General features: G+C 49.3%; 1 protein-coding gene and 1 pseudogene across 4 annotated transcripts in view; both read right to left on the bottom strand.

Annotated features, from left to right (window-relative positions):
- Nucleotides 1-6,077: 6,077 nt before the first annotated feature.
- Nucleotides 6,078-24,427, bottom strand: part of INTS10 (integrator complex subunit 10) — a 32,956-nt gene continuing 14,606 nt past the window's right edge. Inside the window, exons 10-18 of one of the 4 annotated variants that reach the window (XM_055566959.1) lie at nucleotides 23,392-23,548; nucleotides 20,942-21,024; nucleotides 19,775-19,927; nucleotides 18,265-18,373; nucleotides 13,760-13,839; nucleotides 12,086-12,248; nucleotides 11,149-11,242; nucleotides 8,378-8,455; nucleotides 6,078-6,397 (exon numbers count right to left, since the gene is read on the bottom strand). In XM_055566959.1, the coding sequence (XP_055422934.1) occupies nucleotides 6,241-6,397; nucleotides 8,378-8,455; nucleotides 11,149-11,242; nucleotides 12,086-12,248; nucleotides 13,760-13,839; nucleotides 18,265-18,373; nucleotides 19,775-19,927; nucleotides 20,942-21,024; nucleotides 23,392-23,548 (1,074 nt within the window). In that variant the 3' untranslated portion in view covers nucleotides 6,078-6,240. The remainder of the gene's footprint in view (nucleotides 6,398-8,377; nucleotides 8,456-11,148; nucleotides 11,243-12,085; nucleotides 12,249-13,759; nucleotides 13,840-18,264; nucleotides 18,374-19,774; nucleotides 19,928-20,941; nucleotides 21,025-23,391; nucleotides 23,549-24,427) is intronic. The other 3 variants (XM_055566960.1, XM_055566961.1, XM_055566962.1) reach the window with 3 other exon arrangements.
- Nucleotides 21,253-22,143, bottom strand: LOC129642963 (mitochondrial inner membrane protease ATP23 homolog; annotated as a pseudogene).

The raw sequence follows: 24,427 nt of genomic DNA, 5'->3' as shown, positions 1-24,427 counted from the left end.
TTCATAAAGCAGTGTCATGGTTGCTCAGCTGTGTCTGACTCTTTGTGATCCTGTGGACTGTAGCCCACCAGGCCCTTCTGTCCATGGGATTCTCCAGGCAAGAATACTGGAGTGGGTGGCCAAGCCCTCCTCCAGGGGGATCTTCCTGACCCAGGGATCGAACCCGTGTCTCCTGTGTCTCCTGCACTGGCAGGCAGATTGAGTCATGGGGGAAGCTCTCAGATCAAATACCCTCCTTGCAAGAACTTCCCCTGGAGCTGGAACAGCGCTGTGGGCAGGCAAAACCGTCCCTGGCTGAGCCCAGAGCACCTGCCTGGCTTCCTCCCAGCCCTTGGATGCGCTTCCTAGTTCCAGCGCCACTTCCCACCTCCTCAGGGAGCCGGGCCTCTGGCGTCTGACTGTGACTAGTTGTCCTGTTCTACTTTTTTCTTCTTCATTCTCTCCTGTCGACATCTAATCTGTCACACTCGCCCCCTGCCTCTAGGGCACCTTCTCATCTCTTATCCTTATCCCAAAGTAATATTTTTTTCCTCTGTGTCTTCTAATATGTGACTGGGGTCAACCTCGCAGCGTTATCGCTTTCTGCCCTGCACGACAGTCATCTGGATACTGGACTGGCCTCCCGTGCTGGACCATGAGCTCGTGGAGGGTGAGGCCTTGCCCATTTGCACGTTCTTCAAGTGCGGACGCAGTGCCCTGTGCCCCGTGCCCATGCGGAGCAGGTGCCAAATCAACATTCGTGGAAGCAAAGCAGTGGTGGTGGGTGTGTCCTTAATCTAAGTGCTGAAAATTTAGCGTATACCTGGCGTGCACGTGTGTGCGCGCAGGGGTGAGGGGCGGTCCTCTCTGAGGAGGCCCCTCTCTGGCAGGGCACCTTCGTGGGTGGTCACGGCTGTGTCCCCCCGAATCTCAGCGGGTGTGGCTGAGCAGGGCCCCCTGCAGAGGCAGTGCACCCAACTGGGGAGAACGCCAGTTAGGGTGTCTTGAGCTTTAAAGCACAGGAACTCCAGCTCCAGCTGGGTTAGCAGGAGAGCATCACCGGAAGTAGTCCTGGGGTGAGCAGGCCCCAGTTCAACCCCGAGGCCCAGATGCTGCCCCATCACCATCAGGAAGGCTGCACACACTCAACTCCACGCGGGAGGGAGCAGGCGTTCCCTCGGTGGCGCCTAATGTTATTGGCCGGAAAACCCTCCCCAGACTGTGCCAGACCAGCCATGACAGGGAGCTTGGCCTGGCTGGGCCCGGGCTGAGTGGGGACAGCTGGCATCTCCCTGGGGAGGGGTGCGGACGCCCATGGGCAGCGCTGCCTGCAGAAAACACCCGTCACGGGGCATCTTTGGGGGAAGTCGGGTGGAATCCTTGAGGAACAAAGCAAAACGTGCTGTTGTGTAGCGGGGCTATCGTAACCTAACATCGTGTCTTCATTTGTGCACGTAGATTCCTGATTCCTCTTTATAATGAAGTTAGTAGGCTGCTGTTCTTACACTTTACCTCCCTCACTCTGGCCCATAAAAGGCCTCTTTCATGATGCACAGCAGTCGAGTTTGTGTCGCCCAGTATCAGCTTAAATCAAAGTCACCATATTAGCTTTTATATTTCCTTTAATGTCGTCCCAAATAAACAGGGGTGGCAAACAGACTTTGAGAAATTTTCTCAGCGTCTCAAACTGCCTTTCAGAAGAGGTTTCCATCAGTTGTGAAAATCCAGGGGAAGAGCTTTAAAAAAAATGCTAAGCAGGAGAGCCACAACTCTAGAACAATGCAGTGCGGGTTTTAAACACAACTTTTGTTTAGAGTTTGAAATCAGGCGGGAAAACGCACTGCCAGGGTGGTCTTCAGTTCTGTGTTTGCGTAACCTGTTTCCACAGATGAGGTGAGCCAACATTTTTCTCCCGATAATCAGTTTTTCTTGGGCATTAATTCCCATACATTGTTTTTCTCCAGGCTAAATGCGTTTCCAAATTCAAAGTTGATTAGACACGCTACATGTTTGCATCGTGTATTAAGACGCCTCTGACTCCGTAACGCCTGATTTAATTGCGGGTGTGCAGACACGCAGAGGCAGCCAGCCTCCCCCGGCTCTCCTCGGCAGAATGCAGCCTGGGCACAGCTGCCAGGACAGCTGGCCTCCGTCCCACAGGGCCGAGCACATGGCTTCCCACAGTGTCTGTTCCCATCTCAGGGCCAGTGGGATTCTGTCCTCATCTCCAGGACTTTCTCTACAAAGGTCGGTTCTTTCCTGTTTTTCCCACCTTTCAAGGCTGTTCATTGTTGCATTTTACCTTGCCAGTGGTCACACCTTTCCACTTTGATACATAAGAAATTTTCTTCTATGTGATTAAACTCCATATGTTGTTTGGCTTGTTAAGTCGTGTGTGCATGCCAAGTCCCTTCAGTCATGCCTGACTCTTTGCAACCCCCTGGACTGTATCCTGCCAGGCTCCTCTGTCCATGGGATCCTCCAGGCAAGAATGTTGGAGTGGATTGCCCTTTCCTCCTCCAGGGGATCTTCCCAACCCAGGGATTGAACCCGCCCACGTCTCTATGTCTTTCTGCCTTGGCAGGCAGGTTCTTTACCACTAGCGCCACCTGGGAAGCCCTGTAAAGTGGCACCAAATCCTGCCTGCCTAGGAGACAGCAGCTCATGTCAGTTTAACAAATCCCAGGCACCACTGAATTTAAAAAAAAAAAAAGATGATTGGTCCCTTTTATCTGGGGCCTACACACGTGGGTGTTAGAAAGTCTTGTTTTGATGTGTGCAGCCCCCAAACACTGATCTGAAGAAGGATTTATGAAACCAAACCAACGGCGTTTACTGTGAAAGTTGCTAGGGGCAACACACACGATGGTAAAAACAACAGGATGATTTAAAATAAAAAATTATTTTGTTCGCCTTTGGCAGTGCCGGGTCTTCATTGCTGCACATTTCTCTTTTTTGCTGGGCTTTTTTCTAGCTGCAGGGAGCAGGGGCTACTCTTCGCTGTGGTGCTTGGGCTTCTCATCGCGATGCTTCTCTTGTTGCAACTCCCAGGCTCTGGAGCACAGGCTCAGTGGTGCTGATGCACGGGCTTAGTTGCTCCGTGGGGACTGCGGGGTCACAGGGTAGCTCTGTTTTTAGTTTTTTAAGGAGCCTCCACACTGTTCTTCATAGCGGCTGCACTAATTTACATTCCTACCAACAGGGAGGAGGGTTCCCTTTTCTCCTCACCCTCTCCAGCATTTATATGTAGACTTTTTGGTGATGGCCATTCTGACTGGTGTGAGGTGATACCTGATTGTAGTTTTGATTTGCATTCCCCTAATAATATGTGATATCAAGCATTTTTTCCATGTGCTTCTTGGCCATCAGTCATCTTTGGAGAAATGTATTTAAGTCTTCTGCCCAGTTTTTGACTGGGTTATGTGATTTGATATTGAGTTGTGTGAGGTGTCTCTGTATTTTGAAGATTGTCAGTTGTTATCATTTGCAAATGTGTTCTCTGGGTTATCTTCTCCTCCATGGTTTCCTTTTGTGTGCAAAAAGTTTTAATTAGGTCTCATTTGTTTTTGTTATTCTAGGATATAGATCCAAAAGATATTGCTATGATTTATGTCAAAGAAATATCCTGCCTATATTTCTGAGAGTTTTATAGTATCTGGTCTTACATTTAGGTCTTTAATCTATTTTGAGTTGATATTTCTATATGGTGTTAAGAATGTTCTGATTTTGTTCTTCTACATGTAGCTGTCCAGTTTCCCAGCACCACATATTGAAGAGACCGCCTTTTTTCCATTCTGTTTCTTTGCCAGTACCATACTGTTTTGATGACTGTAGCTTTGTAGTAGTCTCAAGTCAGGGAACCTGATTCCTCTAGCTCTGTTTTTGTTTCTTATGATGGCTTTGGCTTACTTGGGTGGGGTCTTGTGTGTTTCTATACAAGTTTTTAAAGCTTTTGTTCTAGTTGTGTGGAAAAGTGCCTTGGTAATTTGATAGGGATTGCACTGAATCTGTAGGTTGTCTTGAGCAGTATGGTTATTTTAAAAAAATATTTTTAAAAACATTTGTTTGGCTGTGTTAGGTCTTAGTTGGGCTCGTGCAGTGAGAAGGCTTAGTTGTCCTGTGGCATGCGGGATCTTAATTCCCCAACCAGGGACTGAACTGTGCCCCCTAGCATTGCAAGGTGAATTCTTAACCACTAGACCACCAGGGAAGCCCCTTTATATAAACTTCGTATACAAAGTAATGAAGCCATGCTCTAGTTAGTCAAGTCAGTTCGGTTGCTCAGTCCTGTCCAACTCTTTGCGACCCCATGAATCACAGCACACAAGGCCTCCTTATCCATCACCAACTCCTGGAGTTTACCCAAACTTATGTCCATTGATTCGGTGATGCCATCCATCCATCTCATCCTCTGTCATCCCCTTCTCCTCCTGTCCCCAATCCCTCCCAGCATCAGGGTCTTTTCCAATGACTCAACCCTTTGCATGAGGTGGCCAAAGTATTGGGGTTTCAGCTTCAGCATCAGTCCTTCCAGTGAACACCCAGGACTGATCTCCTTTAGGATGGACTGGTTGGATCTCCTTGCAGTCCAAGGGACTCTCAAGAATCTTCTCCAACACCACAGCTCAAAAGCATCAATTCTTCAGCGCTCAGCTTTCTTCACAGTCCAACTCTCACACCCATACATGACCACTGGAAAAACCATAGCTTTGACTAGACGGACCTTTGTTGGCAAAGTAATGTCTCTGCTTTTGAATATGCTATCTAGGTTGGTCATAACTTTCCTTCCAAGGAGTAAGTGTCTTTTAATTTCATGGCTGCAATCACCATCTGCAGTGATTTTGGAGCCCCCAAAAATAAAGTCTGACGTTATTTCCACTGTTTCCCCATCTATTTGCCATGAAGTGATGGGACCAGATGCCATGATCTTAGTTTTCTGAATGTTGAGCTTTAAGCCAACTTTTTCACTCCCTAGAGGGGTGACCAAAACTGGTGACTAACAAGTTCCTGACCTCTCACAGGATTCCAGTGAAGGAAACAGGTTAAAACTGCTCCACCTGCGGCCTGTTTTCATGCAACAAGCTCAGTTTGGTTATCTGTTTTCTGTTCTTCCTCTTTAAATGCACAGCCTCCTGGCCTCTTGCAGCCCGGGAGCCTGGAGTTAGCTCCTGCCCAGCACAAGGTGGCTAAGCGTGGTTGGGATTCCCCAACCCTGAAGGTGGGGCTGTGTGGGGTTCCTGTGAATGGCCTGCTATCAGAAGCCTCCACCCTCAGATCACGTTCGGGGCCTCTGGTGTGAATGTGCCGAGGCAGGAGCTCAGGTACCCCCGCACAGAAGAGCCATCACTTCATCTGTCCCCATGCCTGCGGCCACCCTGCTCACACTACACGTGCCCCTCACCCTCGGCGGGCGGCTCCGAGACTTGTTCTCCTGCCTCACTTGGCTGCAAACCGCTGCACCTCAGCATCTGGCTTGCTGCACGTGCAGCCAATGGACCCGCTTTGCCAGCAGTGACTGAACTTCTTAGCGCTTTCATTCTTCAGGCTCCCGAGAAACAACTGTTCATGTGATGCTTACCTAAGGTATTTCAGAAACAGTGACAGAAACCAACCTGACACCAGCGCTGGACTTAGAGGTGGGAAGCCCTGGTCCCAAGCTCGTCCCTCTCCATCTTTACAACCACCCGGGGGGAAGGGCCAATGCCTGCTCCCATGACACGCCTGAGGCAGAGGCAGGAGCTCGTCCCTGGTACTTGGAAAGGAGGGGCCAGCTGGAGCTGGGCTGGTGGGTAGGCCCTCTGGGTCCGGGCGTCAGCGGCCTGGGGGCTGCAGGGCCGGGGAGGCGTCCTCCATACCCTTCCTGGGCCTCTGGGCGGGACCCCACCCTGGCCCCCACAGCACCTTCAGTGGAAGTTCACTCTTGTTCATTCTGGCATGACGGTTTTCAGCATTAAAACTTGCTGAAGGAAAAGGTCTAGGTGTTGATACCTAATAGTCACCAAAGTCTAACTGTGCGAAAGAAAATCTTGAGGTCGTGGAAGCAAACGTCTTTCTAAATAAAGGACACTCTCGTTTGTACACTTATAAGAATTAAAAAGTAAAAACAAAAAAGCACCCCAATTTATTTACAAAACAAGTTCTTTTGTTTTACAAAAATTACCCCAAAAAGTGACAAAAATAGAAATAGCTTCTCAGACTCTTGGGAACTACTTCTAAGTGACCGAGGAGTCAGAACCCGGAGGCTCCCTTCCGGGAGGGCCCTCAGGCCAGGGTCTGGAGCAGCAGGATCTTCTCGTTGACGCAGAACCTGTGCAGCACCAGCATCAGGCTCTCCCCACAGCGGGACACCTGGCGCTCCATGGCCAGGCGGAAGTCCTCCTTCACGCCCTTGGTGATGCCCCGGGTGACCGTGTGGTGCCTGGCAGGGCGGCAACAGGGAGACAAGTGGATGGCTGGTTAGCACGGCCGCGCGGGTACGCAGTCCCGGGGCAGGAGAACAGCCTGCCTCAAACCTAGCGGAGAGCTTTGGAAAGAAAAACGTCCTGACCAAACAGCCCCCCACCCGGTCCTTCTTGGAAACACTCAGAACCAGAGTGTCACCTTCCCCACTTGGGACAAGGCTGTTCTACATGCCTGAGCAGTTCCGGCCAGATGCCGGCTGCCTGCCTCTGGCTCCCGCAGCTCTGACGCTGGGCTCCCCCGACTCGCACACAGTTCAGTGACGTGGGGCTCACTGCTCAGGCCACACGGCTCTCGGGCCCAGCCAGGCCGGCCTCGGGGGGCAGGTCACCCGAATGGGCAGGACTGTGGCCGTGACCCCTGGCTGGGGTCTCCGCACAGCCTGGGTAACATGACTCTGCTCCCTGCGATACCAGGCCTATGTGCGGGAAGTGGGCACAGCTGGGGTCCTGAGATGCGGGTCTGGCACGGACACAGGGGAGCAGAGTCCCTGAAAGAGAGCCTCCTCGAGGTCTGGGGGGGCCCGGGAGCCCCTGGTCGGGGAAGCAAAGGCGGGTCGCTCAGGGTGCCCTGGAGGGTGTGCCTCAGAGAAGGGGGTCACAGAGGGAACCCCGGACACCAACATGAAGAAAGGAAAAGAAACACCTAGTAAAGTTCAGTGGGTTCAAGTCAGAGGAAAGGAGTTGTAACCAGCTGCTCAGTGATGGGGTGGATTCAGACCAACACAAGGCACCTCCATCCCCAGCCCTCTGCCTAACTCCCCTCAGACAGGCACAGGGATTTAAAACTAGACTTTGAGGGTACTGGCCAAAATTAAAAGGTTTGAAACCATTTTTAAAAATGTTTCTGTTTTTAAAACCTGAATCATATAAAGTAAGAACAATAGAAGTGAAAAGTTGCAGGGTAACAGAAGGGGAAATAAAAAAACCCAGGCTTGGTTAGAAGGGTGCTCACTCTACATGCCCGTGGGCAGCTTACAGAGCTACACAGCATTCGCCAGCACAGCCACGGACAAAACTCGGGTCTCCGTGAACACTTCTAGCCGGGTCCGGCTGCTGACCTCGGCAGGGAGGACACAGGGTCAGTAAGCCCCACTGGGGGCACAAGCAGCCCCTCTGTGCTGCCCTGAGATACGGCTCTTGGGGGACCCAGCCTGCAGCCCCACATGAGAGCCCGCCCTCTGACCCAGTGAAAGACACTGGTGTTTGCAGACCCTGAGTGAAGGGCATGGGTGCCTCCAACCAAAGGCTCCCCTTCATGCTGGTAATCACAAAACGCCGTGTCCCGCGGGCATGGGCCCGAGGCCAGACTGTTTCCATACATGAAGAGCAGTGCAACTCAATTATATTTCTATCAGAGTTTCTATTGCTCTGGTAAGTTTGGATGAAGAAGAGGATGAATTAGCTTCTGTGGTTTAAGACCAGGATAAACCAGTTAATAAACGTGGTGTCCTGCCTACCAGTTATTTTCAATTCAGAAAGGTGAGGTCAGTGTCACGAAAATAACTCTGCTAAAGCCAGCTCATTGAGGTCGAACCCTCAACCCTGGGCACGAATTTGGAAATCCCAGGATAAAAATGCACTTCTGAGTTTCGCTATCCTTAAACATTTATCACCAAATGTCTTACGTTTTATGAAGAGAATCGTAGTTCAGTGCCTGATCTGATGTGTGCTTAATCTGACACACTTTCATATACTGTTCACTTATTTCCAGATCCATAATGATTTTTAAATTGAACACAAAAACACTGGCAACTTATGGAAAAAAATAAGAAATGTTAACAATATTACAACCAGATGGCTTGCCAAGGAATGCGGAACAAATTAAAAAATTAAATAAAGCATGAAAACAGGGCACCGAGGAACGAAGAGCTGAAAACCATGGGCGGTAAGACATGTCAACGAACAGCACACTATGAGCAGGCGTGTCCGCGCGGTACCTGTCGGCAGTCTGTATGCTGGGCTGAAGCACAGGGAAGAATTCCTGCTGCAGTAGCCCCATGGGAGGGCTAGAAGGCCTTTAAAAAACAGCAAACAGCGGCATTCAAACACCCACACCGACTCAGCCTGCACTTAAAAAACAACACTCCAGAGAAAACGCATGAGACGGGGGGCTGGCTGCACACGGCCGGCAGCCCCGGCCCGCGCGGCGGCTTCGGGAGGACGGGGGAGGGGGGCCCTGACTGCGCGTGCGCCCAGGCCCCGGCTCAGCCCACTGAGAGCCGGTGCAGAAGGGGCGCCGGGGAAGAGGCTGGTGCGGTGCCCCGGGGCGGCCACGGAGGGACAGGGCCCCACACCTGTCGTGACCACGCCAGTCCCACAGAGCAACCTAGCGACGTTTCTGAACCATCGCTGATGGGACTGAAGCCCCACGTCGAAGAGGCCCTTCTGAGAAGACTGATGGGACTGGCGTGTTTTTGGTAAAGGCTGAGTTTCAAGTTCACAAGGTAGTGAGAAAAGGAACGGGAAGGGGGACAACGCGAGTCTGGGCCGCGGCTTCGCGGGGTGCTGTGACAGCCGCACATTGGCCAGGGTCACCTCTGAGAGCAGGGGCCCGCGCCCAGCTCAGGGCACCCGCGCGGACGGAGCGTCTGGGTCACTCAGCCGAGTGCCTCCAGGGCACGGCCAGCGTCCGCGGGGAAGCGTTTCTCTCCTTCAGATACGAGACGGCAACCCGTGGAGCGCAGACCCAAGCTGCGGGTCTGCTTGACTCTCCTGCCGTCAGGTCCCGGCGCCCAGGCACTCGCCCCACACTGGGATGGACAGGTGGCCTCGCCCAGGCCTGGGCTGGCCTGGAGGGGCTGGCCTCTGCTCCCCACATCTCTGCACTCAGCTGCGGGGCCCCCTGAAAGATCTGTAAGACTGCGGGTAATTTGTTTGAGAACCAAAAGGAAAAGGAATGGGACAGTTTTACTCGAGATTCTAACTGTACCTCAACGGGCTCAGGTGGCCCGCTTCTCTGCAGGAGTTTCTCATCAGAAATTTGTCAGGCAGGTTTCAGGCAAACTCTGAGACTCACACAGTCCGCTCACTAAGCAGGAGCCCCTGTGCCTGCTTCCAGACTGACGGAGGAGCAGGTTTCCTAGGAAGCTGAGTGGTCTTCTACAGGGCGTAGGGCGTTAGAAGAGACTAAAGGTTATACTAACCGTGGGTGGGGAGGGGGGCACAATTAAGCCTCAAAAGCCTAGAAATGCCTGCTGTGTCTCTGCCTCGCCCTGAACACCCCACAGTCAGTCATGCTGGCTGTCCAACAGCCCCGGCCTTCACCCTTGTCTGAGAGCTGGTCTGCACATCCCCGTGTCTTGAGCAGCTCAATAAAACTGGCTGAAGAAGGAAGGGTCAGTCTTGATTGTCTGACAACCCCGTCTGTCACCTTCCACAGCTGAGCATCAGCTTAGTGGTGGGAGGATTGTTAAACTTAGGTTTAACCTTAACTAAATGGAGCTGATCCAGCTGAGGCTGTCTCTATATTATGACAGTTTGTATGGTGTGTGTTCATGGGAATTAAAGGAAAAGTTATTCAAAGTTATGTTTGTGAATCCAGCCTCAAAACCAGGCAGTCACAACACAAAACGGGTTACCTAGGTTCCCGTATCAAAAAGCCATCTTTGTTCTCAAACACCATTAAGAATATTTTGAACCAGGCAGTCATCTTCCCCAGGTTCGAGGGAAGCTAACGGAGCAGGAAGATAAGCATGCCTGGTGCACTTGCCTAAGCCAGCTACTGTGTGCAGGTCTTCTGTATACATGTTAAATCTTCAGAATATTTAGCAACATCTGCAAGATGAAGGAGAAGCACACCCCCTCACCGCATCTTCCCACTCCTGACAGGACGCCATGCGGGCTGTGCCCAACCCTGAGGTTTAGGGAATCCAGAAGGAATGTCTCTCACTTCCCTCTCCTGACATTTCTAACACCCTCCATGGATGGAACAAGATGCAAATTCCTGCTTTCAACCGGAAACTTGTCCCTCTCACTAGGCAGGAAAAGGAGCTGGTCCGAGCCTCAACAGCACTGGGCTCTCCCTCGGGTCTCAGTCTCCTGCAGAGACAGTGACCTGACTTGCACATGAGGACCGTGCAGGACGCGGAGGGGGACCACACGTCACACCATGCGTGGCTGTCTACAGCAGGGAGGATGCACTGTCCACACCGCGATGAGGACTGGAGGGCAGAAGCGGGGGTCATGAGCTATTTAAAAATCATAAATGGTCACTGACTTCATCCAGGTGTAGGGGGGCTTGCCCAGACCAAGCCCCAGCCTCGCTGCAGAGGCTGGGGGGGGAGGCCACCTGATGTGAGCAGGCGGCTTGATGGGGAGGGACTGAAAGTGCAGTGTGTAAATCAAGTCTGCAGGTTTTTCCTAATCCAGCACAACTGTGATGAAGCATAGCTTCTCTTAATGAAAAGTGTTCTAATCAGAAATTATAGGATCAGTCTGTATGTTTTAGAAAGGAAAAAGGTTCTGTGAATGAGACTTTCATCTGGTGAAAAAAGTATCAATGTGACAGAACTACCCCGATTTAAACACGCTTCCATCAGAAATGTAGTTAAGGGAAGGCCAAGTTCAAAAGGATCCCTGGAGTCAAACCGTCTTAAAAATAGACTTGTTTGGATTCCTTCCTACTAAATGTCTGAAAGCTACAGAAATTTATAAACATTTCCGACACGCAGAGAGAGCGGGAGATGGGGGGGGCGGGGGGCGGGCTTACTTGATCAGCATTCCTTGATTGGGCAGCAGTTCCAGATGGATCTTCCCACCTTCCTGAGTTCTCAGGTAGGCGAACTCCTCCAGCATGTCGATATCTGAGGCCAGAGTCAGGGAACCACGTGTGGGAGCCAGGAGCCCTGTTCTCTCAGAGGCCGACACGGGTTCGCAGCTCCTGGGTAACGCCCACGGCCACCCCACCAGCAACCCAGGCCTGAGTCCAAACCAACGATTCCTACGCCAACCAAACTCCCTCCCAAAGAGAATTACGGTTTTCATATAGATGGTTAAACAGTCTGTATGGTCGTAAAAGCAACACTTTTTGCTTTCTTAGTAAGAGATGGAAAAAAAAGCGGGGGAGGGTGGTAGGGGTGTTATTTCCACCCCTCTACCTCTACCCAAAGGTTAAGAAACACTGCTCTAGACACCTGTACAGGGATGTCAGACTCCTCGCAAATGAAGACTAGCATGTAAGAGAAGCAAGTGTGAACACCAGACCTTGGATTCTAAGGTGGCTTCTCCCTCATCAGCAGTACCAAGTCCAATGCTCCCCGTCATGAAAGCAGGTGCCGGTGGGGCAGCATCTCTGGTGGGTGCTCAGTGCACCTCTGACACCTGCCGCTGTGACCACGGACCCCGGGGCCCCTCCCCAGACGGAGCCCAATGAACGACTACATCCCTCGGCCCATCCGCCGCTGGGGGCCCTTCAGGCATCCCGGGTACCTTCCCAACAAGTCGCTCCAAGTGGGAAAGGGACCAGGGCTGCTGACATTCCCGGCTCCTCTCTGAGGTCTCTCCTTTCACAAGACGGACAGCCACGATCCCATCTCAGAGCACCACTCCTCCTTTCTCCCCCACATCACTGACACCTATTTCTCCCCCAAAGGGTTCACTCATTTTTGTCCCAGCAGTTTCTTCTGCTCAGACAGGGAAAAGGATACTTGTGACGTAATTGAAGAAGTTCTCGTACTGGAAGTTCCCTTGCTGGCAGATCTTGCCAACGGCTTTCAGGAAGAGCGCCTCCCCACGCGGCCACTCGTGCTGCAGCAGGACGATGGCGTGGCCCAGCGCCATGTCGTCCCTGCTGTCCGTGAAGGCTCTCAGCTGCGGACACGGGGCGGGGCGTGTGGTCACAGGGTGACTGAGGCCGGTGGCGAGGGGCCCGGCCAGCGGACCCGGCGCCCAGGCAGAGTCCCGGTGGGAGCGGGTCACGCAGGTGGGGACGGAGGCTCTGAAGGTGGGGTGAGGTGGGAGGAAGCTGAGCACCAGAGGGAAGGATCGGGGGCTGCTCTTAAGGGGCTGCGTGGGGGGTGGAGGGCGGGCCAGAGGCGCCCTTGGAGAGAAGGTCTGAGGACACCCGAGGCCGGGGCAGGCGGGGAGGAGGCAGGAACGTGAAGTGAGAAATCGTCACAGGGCTTCCTGGTCAGGATCGGCAGCCCTGCCTAAAGTCACTCCAAGCTGCTTCTGCCGCCCGGTACAGACCAAGAGCAGGGCTGGGGACTGGCACCCCGAGGCGGAGCCGCCCGCTCAGGAGCCATGGGGGTTCAGCCTGTCCGCCCCTGGCTGCCCCAGCCGTGCGTTCCGTCAACCGTCCTGAGACGCCGCAGCTCTGGAGACCTCACTCTAGGATGATAAACTCATAGCCCTCTCTGAGCCCAAGAGCACCTCTGCTCCGTTCTGCCACACCTAGCACATCCTGACTTGCAGGCTAACTCATAAAACACTGGACATCGCAACAGGCGAGGCTATGTGCGTGTCTGCCTCACTGGTACCTGGACTAATAGGTAATCTTGCGCCTCAAGGATGGAGGTTATTTCCTACTCTTCTCTGCCTAGTGCAGCTGACATTTAATAAATATTTGTTTATTCCTCCCACTGGTTCCCTAGCTATACCAACATGCTGTCAAAAGACTAAACTAACGTGTGCTCAAGGCTCTCAACTTGAGTCACTTCAGATCATCAGAACAATCCTCTGAATTAAATTCCTTTCATGCTAATCATGAAACAGTGGAAGCACTGACAGACTTTATTTTCTTGGGCTCCAAAATCACTGCAGATAGTGACTGCAGCCATGAAATTAAAAGATGCTTGCTCCTTAGAAGAAAAGCTATGACAAACCTAGATAGTGTATTAAAAAGCAGAGACATCACTTTGCCATCTAAGGTCTGAAGAGTCAAAGCCGTGGTTTTTCTAGCAGTCATGTATGGACATGAGAGTTGGACCATAAAGAAAGTTGAGTGCTGAAGAACTGATGCTTTAGGACTGTGGTGCTGGAGGACTCTTGAGAGTCCCCTGAACTGCAAGGAGATCACAGCAATCAATCCTAGAAATCAACTGTGAATCTTCACTGGAAGGGACTGATGCTGAAGCTCCAATACTTTGGCCACCTGATGCAAAGACCCGAATGACTGGAAAAGACCCTGAGGCGGGCAAAAGGAGAAGGGGCAGAGAGAATGAGATGGTTGGATGGCATCAACGACTCAATGGCATAAGTCTGAGCAAACTTTGGGAGATAGTGGAGGACAGAGGGGCCTAGCTACTGCAGTCCATGGGGTCGCAGAGTCAGCCTGAGTGACTGAACAGTAACAGTAACGTGCTGATCAACGTGAAGCTTACCTTAAAACAAGCCAACATCAAGTGCAGGCAGTAGGGCATGATGGCCTTGCTGGTACACGGCAGAAGCTTCAGATCCGAACCTAAGAAAAGTCCACGACAGGCAAAGAAGAGAGCTTAGAGGGCAAATGATTGAGGTGCTTTCCTTAAAACAAAAAGGGTAAGCAGCAGTCACATGGTCTCAAACACAGTTAAACCACAATTACATTTAATGAAGGTAAAAATTGGTTTTTGAATCGTCTCTGGATTTCATGTCTCAATCTCAATTTCTAAAATTGCTTAAATACCTTTTATTATGAAACCTTTGAAATATACAGAAAATGACAAGACAATATCAGAAACACCAGTGTGCTTTATCACTCAAGTTTTATAAAATGTTGACACTGGGTTTAGTTTTTAGATTTTCACACACAGCATCACAAATCCAGTCCGCCTTCTGTGAGCCCCTTCTGATCCCTGCCTCCCTCCCTGGAAAGAAAGTGAAAGTCGTGCAGTCGTGTCGGACTCTTTGTGACCCCATGGACTGCGTCCATGGAATTCTCCAGACCAGAATACTTGAGTGGATAGCCTGTCTCTTCTCCAGGGGATCTTCCCAACCCAGGAATTGAACTGGGGTCTCCTGCACTGCAGGCGGATCCTTTACCAACTGAGCTATGAGGGAAGCCCTGGAGGTAAGGGCCATTCTGAATGAGGGGCTCAGCATTCCTACGTACACTGCGCATTTGTCAGGCAAGAATCTGTATCCGTACACCTCAGAGGAATGTTCCTCATGTTTCCAGTCTGCGGTATAAACGGTGTCTCAGCCTGCACATCCTTCCGCTGATCGTTTGCAGTATGACCCCTGTGACTCCAGCTTGTTGGTTTTCCATGTTACATAATGTTCTGTTGGTAACACAGACCACCACTGATTTATCTATTCTTTTCCGTTTAACCCTGGGGTTTCCCATTTTTCACCATTACAAACAGTGCTGAAATAAACATTCTTATATATTTCTTCATACTTGTAGAGAGCAGTGGCTGTTTTTCACACCAAGATTTTAGTCCTTTCCTTTATGGTGTGTGCTCCTTATTCCTAAATCCTTCTCTACTCCAAGGGTAAGAAGCAGCAAAAAACAGAGACACTGCCTTCGTGTGGCTCCTATGCACACGCACTTACACAGGTTCACACCGCTGGCCCTGGACCAGCACAGGTTTGAACTGCATGAGACCACCTGTATGTGGATTTTTCAGTAAACAGTACCGGCATTTTCACTTTACAGATCTCTAGATGAACTAACTGCGGGATTACAGATCACAGCGTGTGCAATCAAAAGAACCAGGGTTTGAGCCCTGATTCTGCCCAAACTGTTGCAGCTTCCTGCCTGTGGGTAAGTCATTCGTCAATTCTGGGTGCTGAGGCAGAGAGAGAAAAGTACCTGGATTTTTGACTACTGGGGGCGGCAGGAGGAGAGAGGGGGTCAGAGCCCTTGGGTTAACTCCTGCATTGTTCAAGGGTCAACTGTATACCTAAAACAAAAGGTTCGTGAAATAAAATTTATCCATTTTACTGGAGGTACATTCATTTTAGTAATATATTTACAGTCTATCTCACTAAAAAAGAAAATTTCTAGTTGAAAATCCATGACCCAGGAGGTGAGGGCTCGCGTTTGGAAATCACTAATAGGTCTGCATCCAGGAGGAGCACATGGCCAGGCAGTGAGGTGTGACCTGGTCTGTGAAGCTGGTCTCAGACATGGCCAGGGAGTGAGGTGTGACCTGGTCTGCTAGGCTGGTCTCAGACATGGCCAGGCAGTGAGATGTGACCTGGTCTGCTAGGCTGGTCTCAGACATAGCCAGGCAGTGAGATGTGACCTGGTCTGCTAAGCTGGTCTCAGACATGGCCAGGCAGTGAGGTGTGACCTGGTCTGCTAAGCTGGTCTCAGACATGGCCAGGCAGTGAGGTGTGACCTGGTCTGCTAAGCTGGTCTCAGACATGGCCAGGCAGTGAGGTGTGACCTGGTCTGCTAAGCTGGTCTCAGACATGGCCAGGGAGTGAGATGTGTGACCTGGTCTGCTAAGCTGGTCTCAGACATAGCCAGGGAGTGAGATGTGTGACCTGGTCTGCTAAGCTGGTCTCAGACATGGCCAGGCAGTGAGATGTGACCTGGTCTGCTAAGCTGGTCTCAGACATGGCCAGGCAGTGAGGTGTGACCTGGTCTGCTAAGCTGGTCTCAGACATGGCCAGGCAGTGAGGTGTGACCTGGTCTGCTAAGCTGGTCTCAGACATGGCCAGGGAGTGAGATGTGTGACCTGGTCTGCTAAGCTGGTCTCAGACATAGCCAGGGAGTGAGATGTGTGACCTGGTCTGCTAAGCTGGTCTCAGACATGGCCAGGCAGTGAGATGTGACCTGGTCTGCTAGGCTGGTCTCAGACATAGCCAGGCAGTGAGATGTGTGACCTGGTCTGCTAAGCTGGTCTCAGACATGGCCAGGCAGTGAGGTGTGACCTGGTCTGCTAAGCTGGTCTCAGACATGGCCAGGCAGTGAGGTGTGACCTGGTCTGCTAAGCTGGTCTCAGACATGGCCAGGCAGTGAGGTGTGACCTGGTCTGCTAAGCTGGTCTCAGACATGGCCAGGCAGTGAGGTGTGACCTGGTCTGCTAAGCTGGTCTCAGACATGGCCAGGCAGTGAGGTGTGACCTGGTCTGCTAAGCTGGTCTCAGACATGGCCAGGGAGTGAGATGTGTGACCTGGTCTGCTAAGCTGGTCTCAGACATAGCCAGGGAGTGAGATGTGTGACCTGGTCTGCTAAGCTGGTCTACAAACCGACCGCATGAATCTATGTGCCTTCCAGAAGCACATGGGTGATGTGGATCTTCACGTCCTGATGGTCAACACAGCCACCCTTTACTCTCCACATCCTGATGTAAAATGACAGCTTATTGTTTTAACCTGAATTTCCTGTACTAATGGTAGTAGTAGTTTAGGGCAATATTTCATTGAATTTATCCCTAAGTATTTTATGGGTTTTGACGTTATTTGATCTAGAGAGTCCTTAGGCTTTGCTACATGGCCAAATATGTAGCTGTGGATAAAGGGCTCCTTTCTGACCTCCCTTTTTCTTGCCTATTGCGCTGGCGAGACTCCCCAGGGTGTTGCACTGAGGTGCTGGGGGCAGACACCGGTGCTGCTGCTGGTCCTGGGGAAAGCACTCGGTATTTCATAGCCAAGAGTGATGTTGGGGAAGCTTTCCTCCTTTTTCTAGTTTACTGGGTTGTTTATTTGTTTTTAATTGTGAATGATAAATGCAGACATAATTAAATTCTGTCTGCATCTATTAAGACAATCTTATGATTTTTCTCCTTTAATCTGCAAATGTGATGATCTGTGCTGATCGGCTTTCCTGGGTTAAACCGCCTCTGCATTCACTCAGCTGTTATGTCTTATCTTTCTTATAAACGGCTGTATTTGCTCATATTTTGTTAAGAATTTTGGCACCTATGATCGTGACAGACCCTGGCCTCTTGTGATGCTCCTGTTTGGTTGTGCTGTCAGGGTTAATGCTGGTCTTAAAAACTGAAGGCTAAGTGTTCTCTCTTCCTCTATTTTCTCAAAAACTACATACAGGATTGAAGTTATTTCTTCCTAAATGCCTGACAGGATTCACAGTAAAGCCAACTGGACCTGGAATTTTCTTTGTGGGAAAGTTTTTGATGACAAATTTGATAGATATAAAATGTTCTGATTTTCTATTTCATCTTGTATCCATTCTGGTAAGCTGTGTTTTTGAAGGACTTTTTCCATTTCATCTAAATTGCTGAACTTATTGGCATAAAGTTATTTACAACCTGTGCTCTTACTGTCCTGATTTCAGCAGGATCCGGGGTGATGTTCCCTCTTCCATCCCTGATACTGGTCATTTGCGATCACTGTCATTCTGGTCAGTCTTGTTAGGGGTTCATCTATTTCATTAACTTTTGGCTTTATTAGTTTCCTTCCGTTTGTTTCTATTTCACTGATCTCTGGTCTCATCTTTATCCCTGTTTTCTACTGGGCTTGGGTTCGACGGCGCATCTTTTTCCACCTCTAAGATGGAACTGAGATCCGGACGGTGGGGCCCTCTTCCTTTCCTGTGAAGCATCACAGCTCAACTTATGTAATTTTTCAACAAATGAGCAACTTGGAGTGAAGCTCAAAGCAGCCTGAGATACGCCGAGCGATCCTTCTCCACTAATCATGACAAAGTTTCCTGGAATTGGTAAAGATTGGAAAAGGAGCTCTCTGATATTCTTTGAAGAGAGCACATTCAGGAAAGGAAGAGAATGTCGGAAGGAGGACAGACGCACAGCTGCTTGTGAACCCAGAGCCCAGAGCAGCCTGGTGAGCACTCTGCTTCTTACACAGCTTGCCAAGCTCTGAAGACCTCAGGGTGTCACCTTGTCAGGAACTGTAGGAACTATTTAAAAAAAAACTCCCAGAGGTGGGTTTTAAAGCTATTTCTAGAAAATAAAACTAGCATTTGCCACTGTACCTTTTCTAAACTTGGGCTTTATTTTGGAGGGCTCCTCCTGGGACTTGCCTCCATCCTGGATGGGAAGGACCATGTAGCACATCAAATCGAGGACCTTCTCACACGTCAGCTGAAGAAGATGAGACCAGAAGGAAGTAACTGTGAGTTTCTGATGGAAAGCATGCCTCCGTAGCTACAGTCTCTACAGCACACAGCGGGCCACCTGGGCACAGACGCTGGGGAGCACCGGCAGCCCCGGACCCCACGTGGTCACTGCTGCTTGCCTGATAGTGAACGCGGAAAAATAAGTAAGATTAAACCCATGGGACCCCACGTGGTCACTGCTGCTTGCCTGATAGTGAACGCGGAAAAACAGCTAAGATTAAATCCACGCGCTAGACCTTTCAGGGAACACGACCCACTCTCTGCTGTTAAACAACAAAAGAACAAAACTTAAAAACTAATCGAGTATTAACTAAACTACTAAAGCATTTGACAGCACTGTGGAGTCCAAAAGAAGTACAGCCCTGTCTTAAAGACATTTACTAACTCACTGCATAGAGAAATGAACAGAATGGGACAGACGGTAAAGGAGCATAATTTAAAATGAAGTAGAAATACACACAGGGTAATAAACTAGCAGGAGGAGTTTTAGGCTGGATGGTTATCCTGATGTAAGCCTTAAAGCCAGGAGGGTTTGATATGTAGAAAAGAGAAGGAAGGGTTTTCAGAGGAGAGAAAGATGCGGGGAGGGCTATGCACTGGCCTTGGAGAGTCACCTAAGGGCGTGGTTTAGAAGACAGGTGTGAAACTGGACAGATGACACACTAGTGGAGGAGAGGCGGCCCCCACGCCCCACTGAGCAGGTGGTCTCGACCCACAGAGAGCGGGGCGTCACCCTCGGTCCCCCCCATCAAACTCCAGGAGTGAGAGGGTCACGGGGGGAGCATTTCCTGTGTGTCAGGCACAACCCTCCTATTACCTTCATTTTACAGACGAGGAAATACAATCTTAAATCCCTGCTTCCCAGCCTTTTTCGTATCTTGGCAAGTCCAGAAAATACTTATAAGGCTGCTCAGAGCTGGAAGCAGATGACCCCGGGGCTCAGCTGCTCAAGCCCTAGCTAACCGCCTGGGCTGAGGGGCTGGCGTTCCAGCACGTCCAGAACCACCCATGGCCACAGGGTCCAGCTTTGAGAGGTGGCATCTGGGCAGTTAAAAACTTAAAACTCTGGAAGTAGACAGAGAACCAGTTAGGCGGTGGGGCCAAGAGTGAACTCAGAATCAAATGCTGCCATTCCTCAATACCCATCTCCTGACCTCAGGTACGCGATGGAAAGTAGGAAATTAAGTAAAATAGAATCACTATTTTTTTTTCACCAGCAGATCAGGTAATAAAACCTAGGCAGAAAGAGCAAGTTTCAAGTAAATATGCATGGAATTAAAAAGCCACTCTGGGAAAGAGAGGAAGGCCCAGGGTCGCCAATGGCGCCCATGAGGGTCCCCACACCCGCCAGGCACCCAGGACTCACTCTGTACTCCCCCAGAGCGAAGTGGCAGGTGGCCAGCTGGATGAGCGCCCTCTGATGCTCCAAGGTGCCCTGCCCCGAGACCTGTGGCTGCGGAAGCGACCCCTGGAGGGCCGCCAAGTGGTGCAAGCTGGCGACGGCCTTCTTATACTGGCCCTGAGGGAGTCACAACAGCAAGAGAGACACAGCCATCAGAAAAACAACTTCCTTTCTGCTCTTAGATTCCATGTGCTTTCATGAGCTGTCCTGAGAAAGTGCTCTTTTATGATATGCATCTTCGCAAACCACCTTCATACATCCTTTTAAGATCAATACAAAGTAAAATAAATAAATGAATAAGAACAAGTAAATGAATAATAATAATCAAACCTTCCAGAGCCACTAGCAAGCAACTCCAAATCAGGTACTTCTGCTGAACCAAGTGAGAAGGGGAAGGAGACTTAGCAACAGTATCAAACCCACTTAGTTAAAGCCAATGGAGGATCTGTATGGAGGTACCTTATAAACACAAAGATTTTTCTTTCTGGTCTTAATTCTTGAGAGGAAATAAAATAACACAAGCTCTCTGATTAAAGTACATTTTTGATATGCCGTTTCTTTATAAATTGGAGAAGGAAATGGCAACCCACTCCAGTACCCTAGCCTAGAAAATCCCATGGATAGAGGGGCCTGGTTCGCTACAGTCCAAGGGGTCGCAAAGAGTCGGACATGACTAAGAGACTTCACTTTCTTTCTTTCTTTATAAATATTTGACTATTTCTCCTCCATGAAGGCTGGAAGCAGCAAACGGCCCATTTTCACAATGGAGGCCCGAAGCCTCTCTGTCTTGGGACTGAGTCCTCTGTCTCCTCTGGGCAGGTCCTGCTCAAGGACAGCAGAGCCGGGCGGCAGGCTCCACCAGAGCAGAGGGGGCTGAGCAGGGTCCGTCTTTCGTTGAAAAGTAAACCCTGACGTCTACAGACAGGTGTGACCGGACAGGCCACACGTGACACAGGAGACGCAGGCCTGTCGCTGGGAGCTGTTCTGAGATGACAGTGGAGCACAGTTCCCGCCAGTGAAGACAGGACGCCTGTCTCCAGAGCGGGAGGGAACACACACTCCTCCACGCTGAAGATGCGCTCAGGAGACCACGGTCTTGTCTGCACACAGGCACTTACAAACCCACGTTACCTGATAGATGATCATATCGTTGAGGAAGATTCTCAGCCAGAGCCAAGTATCCGTCTTCCAAGCCAAACAAATTCTTGTAAATTCTGAGCAAGAATTCAAAGACAAATTTATCAAAGATATGTAACATCATACCCATCAAGAGAACAACAGTCAGAGAGACAAATTATCAAAACATGGATGTAACTTTAGACTTTGATTCCTAAAACACTGGTCTGAACTTTTTTTTTTTTTTAATTTATTTTGGTCTGGACTTTTATTTTTTTTTTCACAAGTAATAACAAGTATATTGTAGAAAATTTTAAATGAACAATTTATTTGCTTTATTTACCAACTGGTAAATAAAGATCCAAAGCTACAAAGATACAATGGTTGCCTTTGCGTTTAAGGCAATTTCATTTCTCACCACAGTTACTTTCTGATGTTAGAATCAGCATCTTCTGTGTCTTCCCTGTATTTAATTGATTGTTTATGTTTGTCCACGTAGAAACCATACTTTCTTCATGATCACTGAAGCTCTATAGTATAAAATATCATTGTCTTCATATATTTGAGTAGTATCGATCCCGGTTTTGAAAGTCTCTATGAGCATATCTTGCATAGGTCTTATTATGAGGGATCCTTCCAAAAGGTTCATGGTCATTGAAACAAGACTCAAAAACTTCATCAACAGCTTTCTGAGCTACTTCTTTGCTAATGTTCCTAACAGCCAGGATAGAACAAATGGCTCTGTCTCGCACACAAGTCTGATGGTGTTGTTTTAATCCAAAATGCAACCTGAATATTTCATTTAAAAGTGAGCAGTCTCCACTAAGGTTAGCAGCTCGAACCTCAGAGCAGGCCAAATGTCTGACATTGGTGAACCAATTGACGTGAGCACGACAATGATCGAACGCGTGAATGAGCTCGTGGGTGACCACTCTGTTCATATGGGCCTGATTACGGATATTATTCTGGCACAGAACAATCTGAATGCTTCATGGCATCAAGTAGAAGTTTGACATATGGATTTGTGGCCAACGTCTTTAAGAGCATAAGCTGGCACTTGTGGTTGTTGGTGAAGAAATTGGAGAGGAACCCTTGCTGTGGCTTCCCCTGAGCCAGCCGCTCGGAGAAGACTTGGCACCCGACTGTTGCTGCTGCTCCCCTGCCACGGAGCCCGGCTCGTGCTCATCCGGAGCTTCTGCCATGCCGCCCACGGACTTTGCCTCGGCTTCTTCCTCCCGCTTCGGGCGGCGGAGGGCGAGAGAGGGAAAGGTAACCTCCCTCCTACCGCCCAGGCCCTCCCTCTGCCAGGTCGAACCTGCGCCAGCCCAGCCTGGTCTGGACTTTTAATCAGAGGGTAAAGTTAGGGCAGAATCACAGTGACAGTGCCAGTCACTCAGTTGTGTCCGACTCGGTGACCCCATGGACTGCAGCCCGCCAGGCTCCTTTGTCCATGGGATTCTCCAGGCAAGAATAGTGGAGTAGGTAGCCATTCCCTTCTCCAGAGGATCTTCCTGACCCAGGGATTGAACCTGGGTCTCCTGCATCTCCTGCATTGCCAGGTGGATTCTTTAACAACTGAGAAAGAATACTTACCAGTAATAGGTAAGAAATATCGTTAGGCACTGACACTCACTAAGCACGTATCATGTGCTAAGAGCTGTTCAACGTGCTTTTCACACATTACTTTGTTTATCTTTTAAGCTACTTTGCTTTCACCTAGTTAAAATAATCAACACGTGACACTAAGAGTTTTATTCATTTTTTTAAAAGCCGACCTATAACTAAAGAAAAAAATCCCCTTCCAAAGTCACAAACCTGTTCACAACTCTAGATGTGACAAGGACAAATCGGGTCATGCGATGTTTACTAGAAAACATGACAACACGCCAAAGCGTCGGTAGAGGCGCGTGACGGAAGCAGCCAGGGACCGATGTCCACTGGCCAAAAGGAAGGTCAGGGTCTTGATCCCAAAGCACAGAAAAATATGCTGGTTAGCCAAGTGCCAGTCATTTCTAAGTAAGGCTGAAATACGAGTGCAAATATTACACAGAGAAACTCCCTCTTATTTACATCTATTTACTCAAAACAGGCTTCCTGCAGTGTTTGGAATTTGAGCTTTTCACGTTCAGGCAATGGAATTAATGCAGACAGAACAGCACTAACTCCTGTAACCTTAGTACGTGTGGCTGGAGGAAGATACAACACAGGGGGACAGAACAACTGAAAGCCCAGAACAAACCCCGAAAGCAAAGAAAAAGGCCAGCAATATAAGTTTTAAAAGACCAAAAACTCTCCCTGCCACTCCACCCCAACTCTGATTAAAATGATCCTAAGATGTGTGAACTACCATAATCAGTTTACTTAGCCATTAGTGACTTGACATTTCGAGTAGAATAATGAGTCTTTTTTGGTGTGATGATTCCATATAAAAACTGAAATATCCCAACGGGACAAGTACGCCTTACCCTTGTCCAGGAATTCCAGGGAATAGAGCAGCTCCCAGCTCTCTCTGGCCAGCTTGAAGCTCTCCAACACCTCGATCGAGTTAGCAAGTTCTGCCTTGTTGATGAGAATGTGACGGTTCCTTCCTTTTGCTGAACCGTCTTCGTCATCCGAACTCTGCTTAGAGAATGTGAAGAACACGATTAAAGTTACAGAAATAGTCACTGCTGCTGCTAAGTCGCGTCAGTCGTGTCCGACTCTTAGCGACCCCATGGACTGCAGCCTACCATGCTCCCCCGTCCATGGGATTTTCCAGGCAAGAGTACTGGAGTGGGTTGGAAATAGTCACTATTTGAACATTATTATGTTTATTGCTGATGTCAACTCTGATTACTGTATGAATTTTATATCAAAGGATATGATCGTGAGTATGCTAAAATATTTTGAATTTAACAATTTTAAAACACAATATAATACAAAATAACAGTATTAAAAGATAATATAAAATTTCATCCTTTCATGCATTCAATTTTTATTTTTAAAATTATGGTTTTCTGATGATAAAATTCTAAGGCTAAATACTAAGGATAAAATACTAAGGTTATGGCAGCTTCAGAGTAAAGCTACAGACTTAAAACTTCTACTAGCTTAAAAACATATTAATGCTAAAAAAGCCAAAACCTACATTATTATGTTTAGGCATACAGCTTAATTAAGTAGTACCTATTTTATAGTTTACTTTTTTCCAATAGGTGACATTATTTAGTTTGCTTCCAAAAAACAGTTTCTTGTGCAGTGGAGTAAAAATTAAAGCCTGAGTCCTCTGAGAAATACCTGAGAGAAACTGACTTACTAAAAGTGAGCTTCTGTTCACTGCATATACCTTCTCCAACAGTCACCCAGTGCAAGGCGTCTGGCTAGGAGTCCTTTTGTCTGCACTTACTCATTTTATTTAATAGTAAAGATCTGTAACTTGCTTTTCATCTCAAATAATAGAACGAATAAAGAAGAGGGCCCCGGAGAAAGGCCACTACTGTAGAGGCCACTGAGCGCGGTCGG

This window comes from Bubalus kerabau, chromosome 2 (assembly GCF_029407905.1).
Source record: "Bubalus kerabau isolate K-KA32 ecotype Philippines breed swamp buffalo chromosome 2, PCC_UOA_SB_1v2, whole genome shotgun sequence".
NCBI lineage: Eukaryota > Metazoa > Chordata > Mammalia > Artiodactyla > Bovidae > Bubalus > Bubalus kerabau.
The sequence above is the reverse complement of the archived record's forward strand: the minus strand, read 5'-3'. Positions and strand labels throughout refer to the sequence as shown.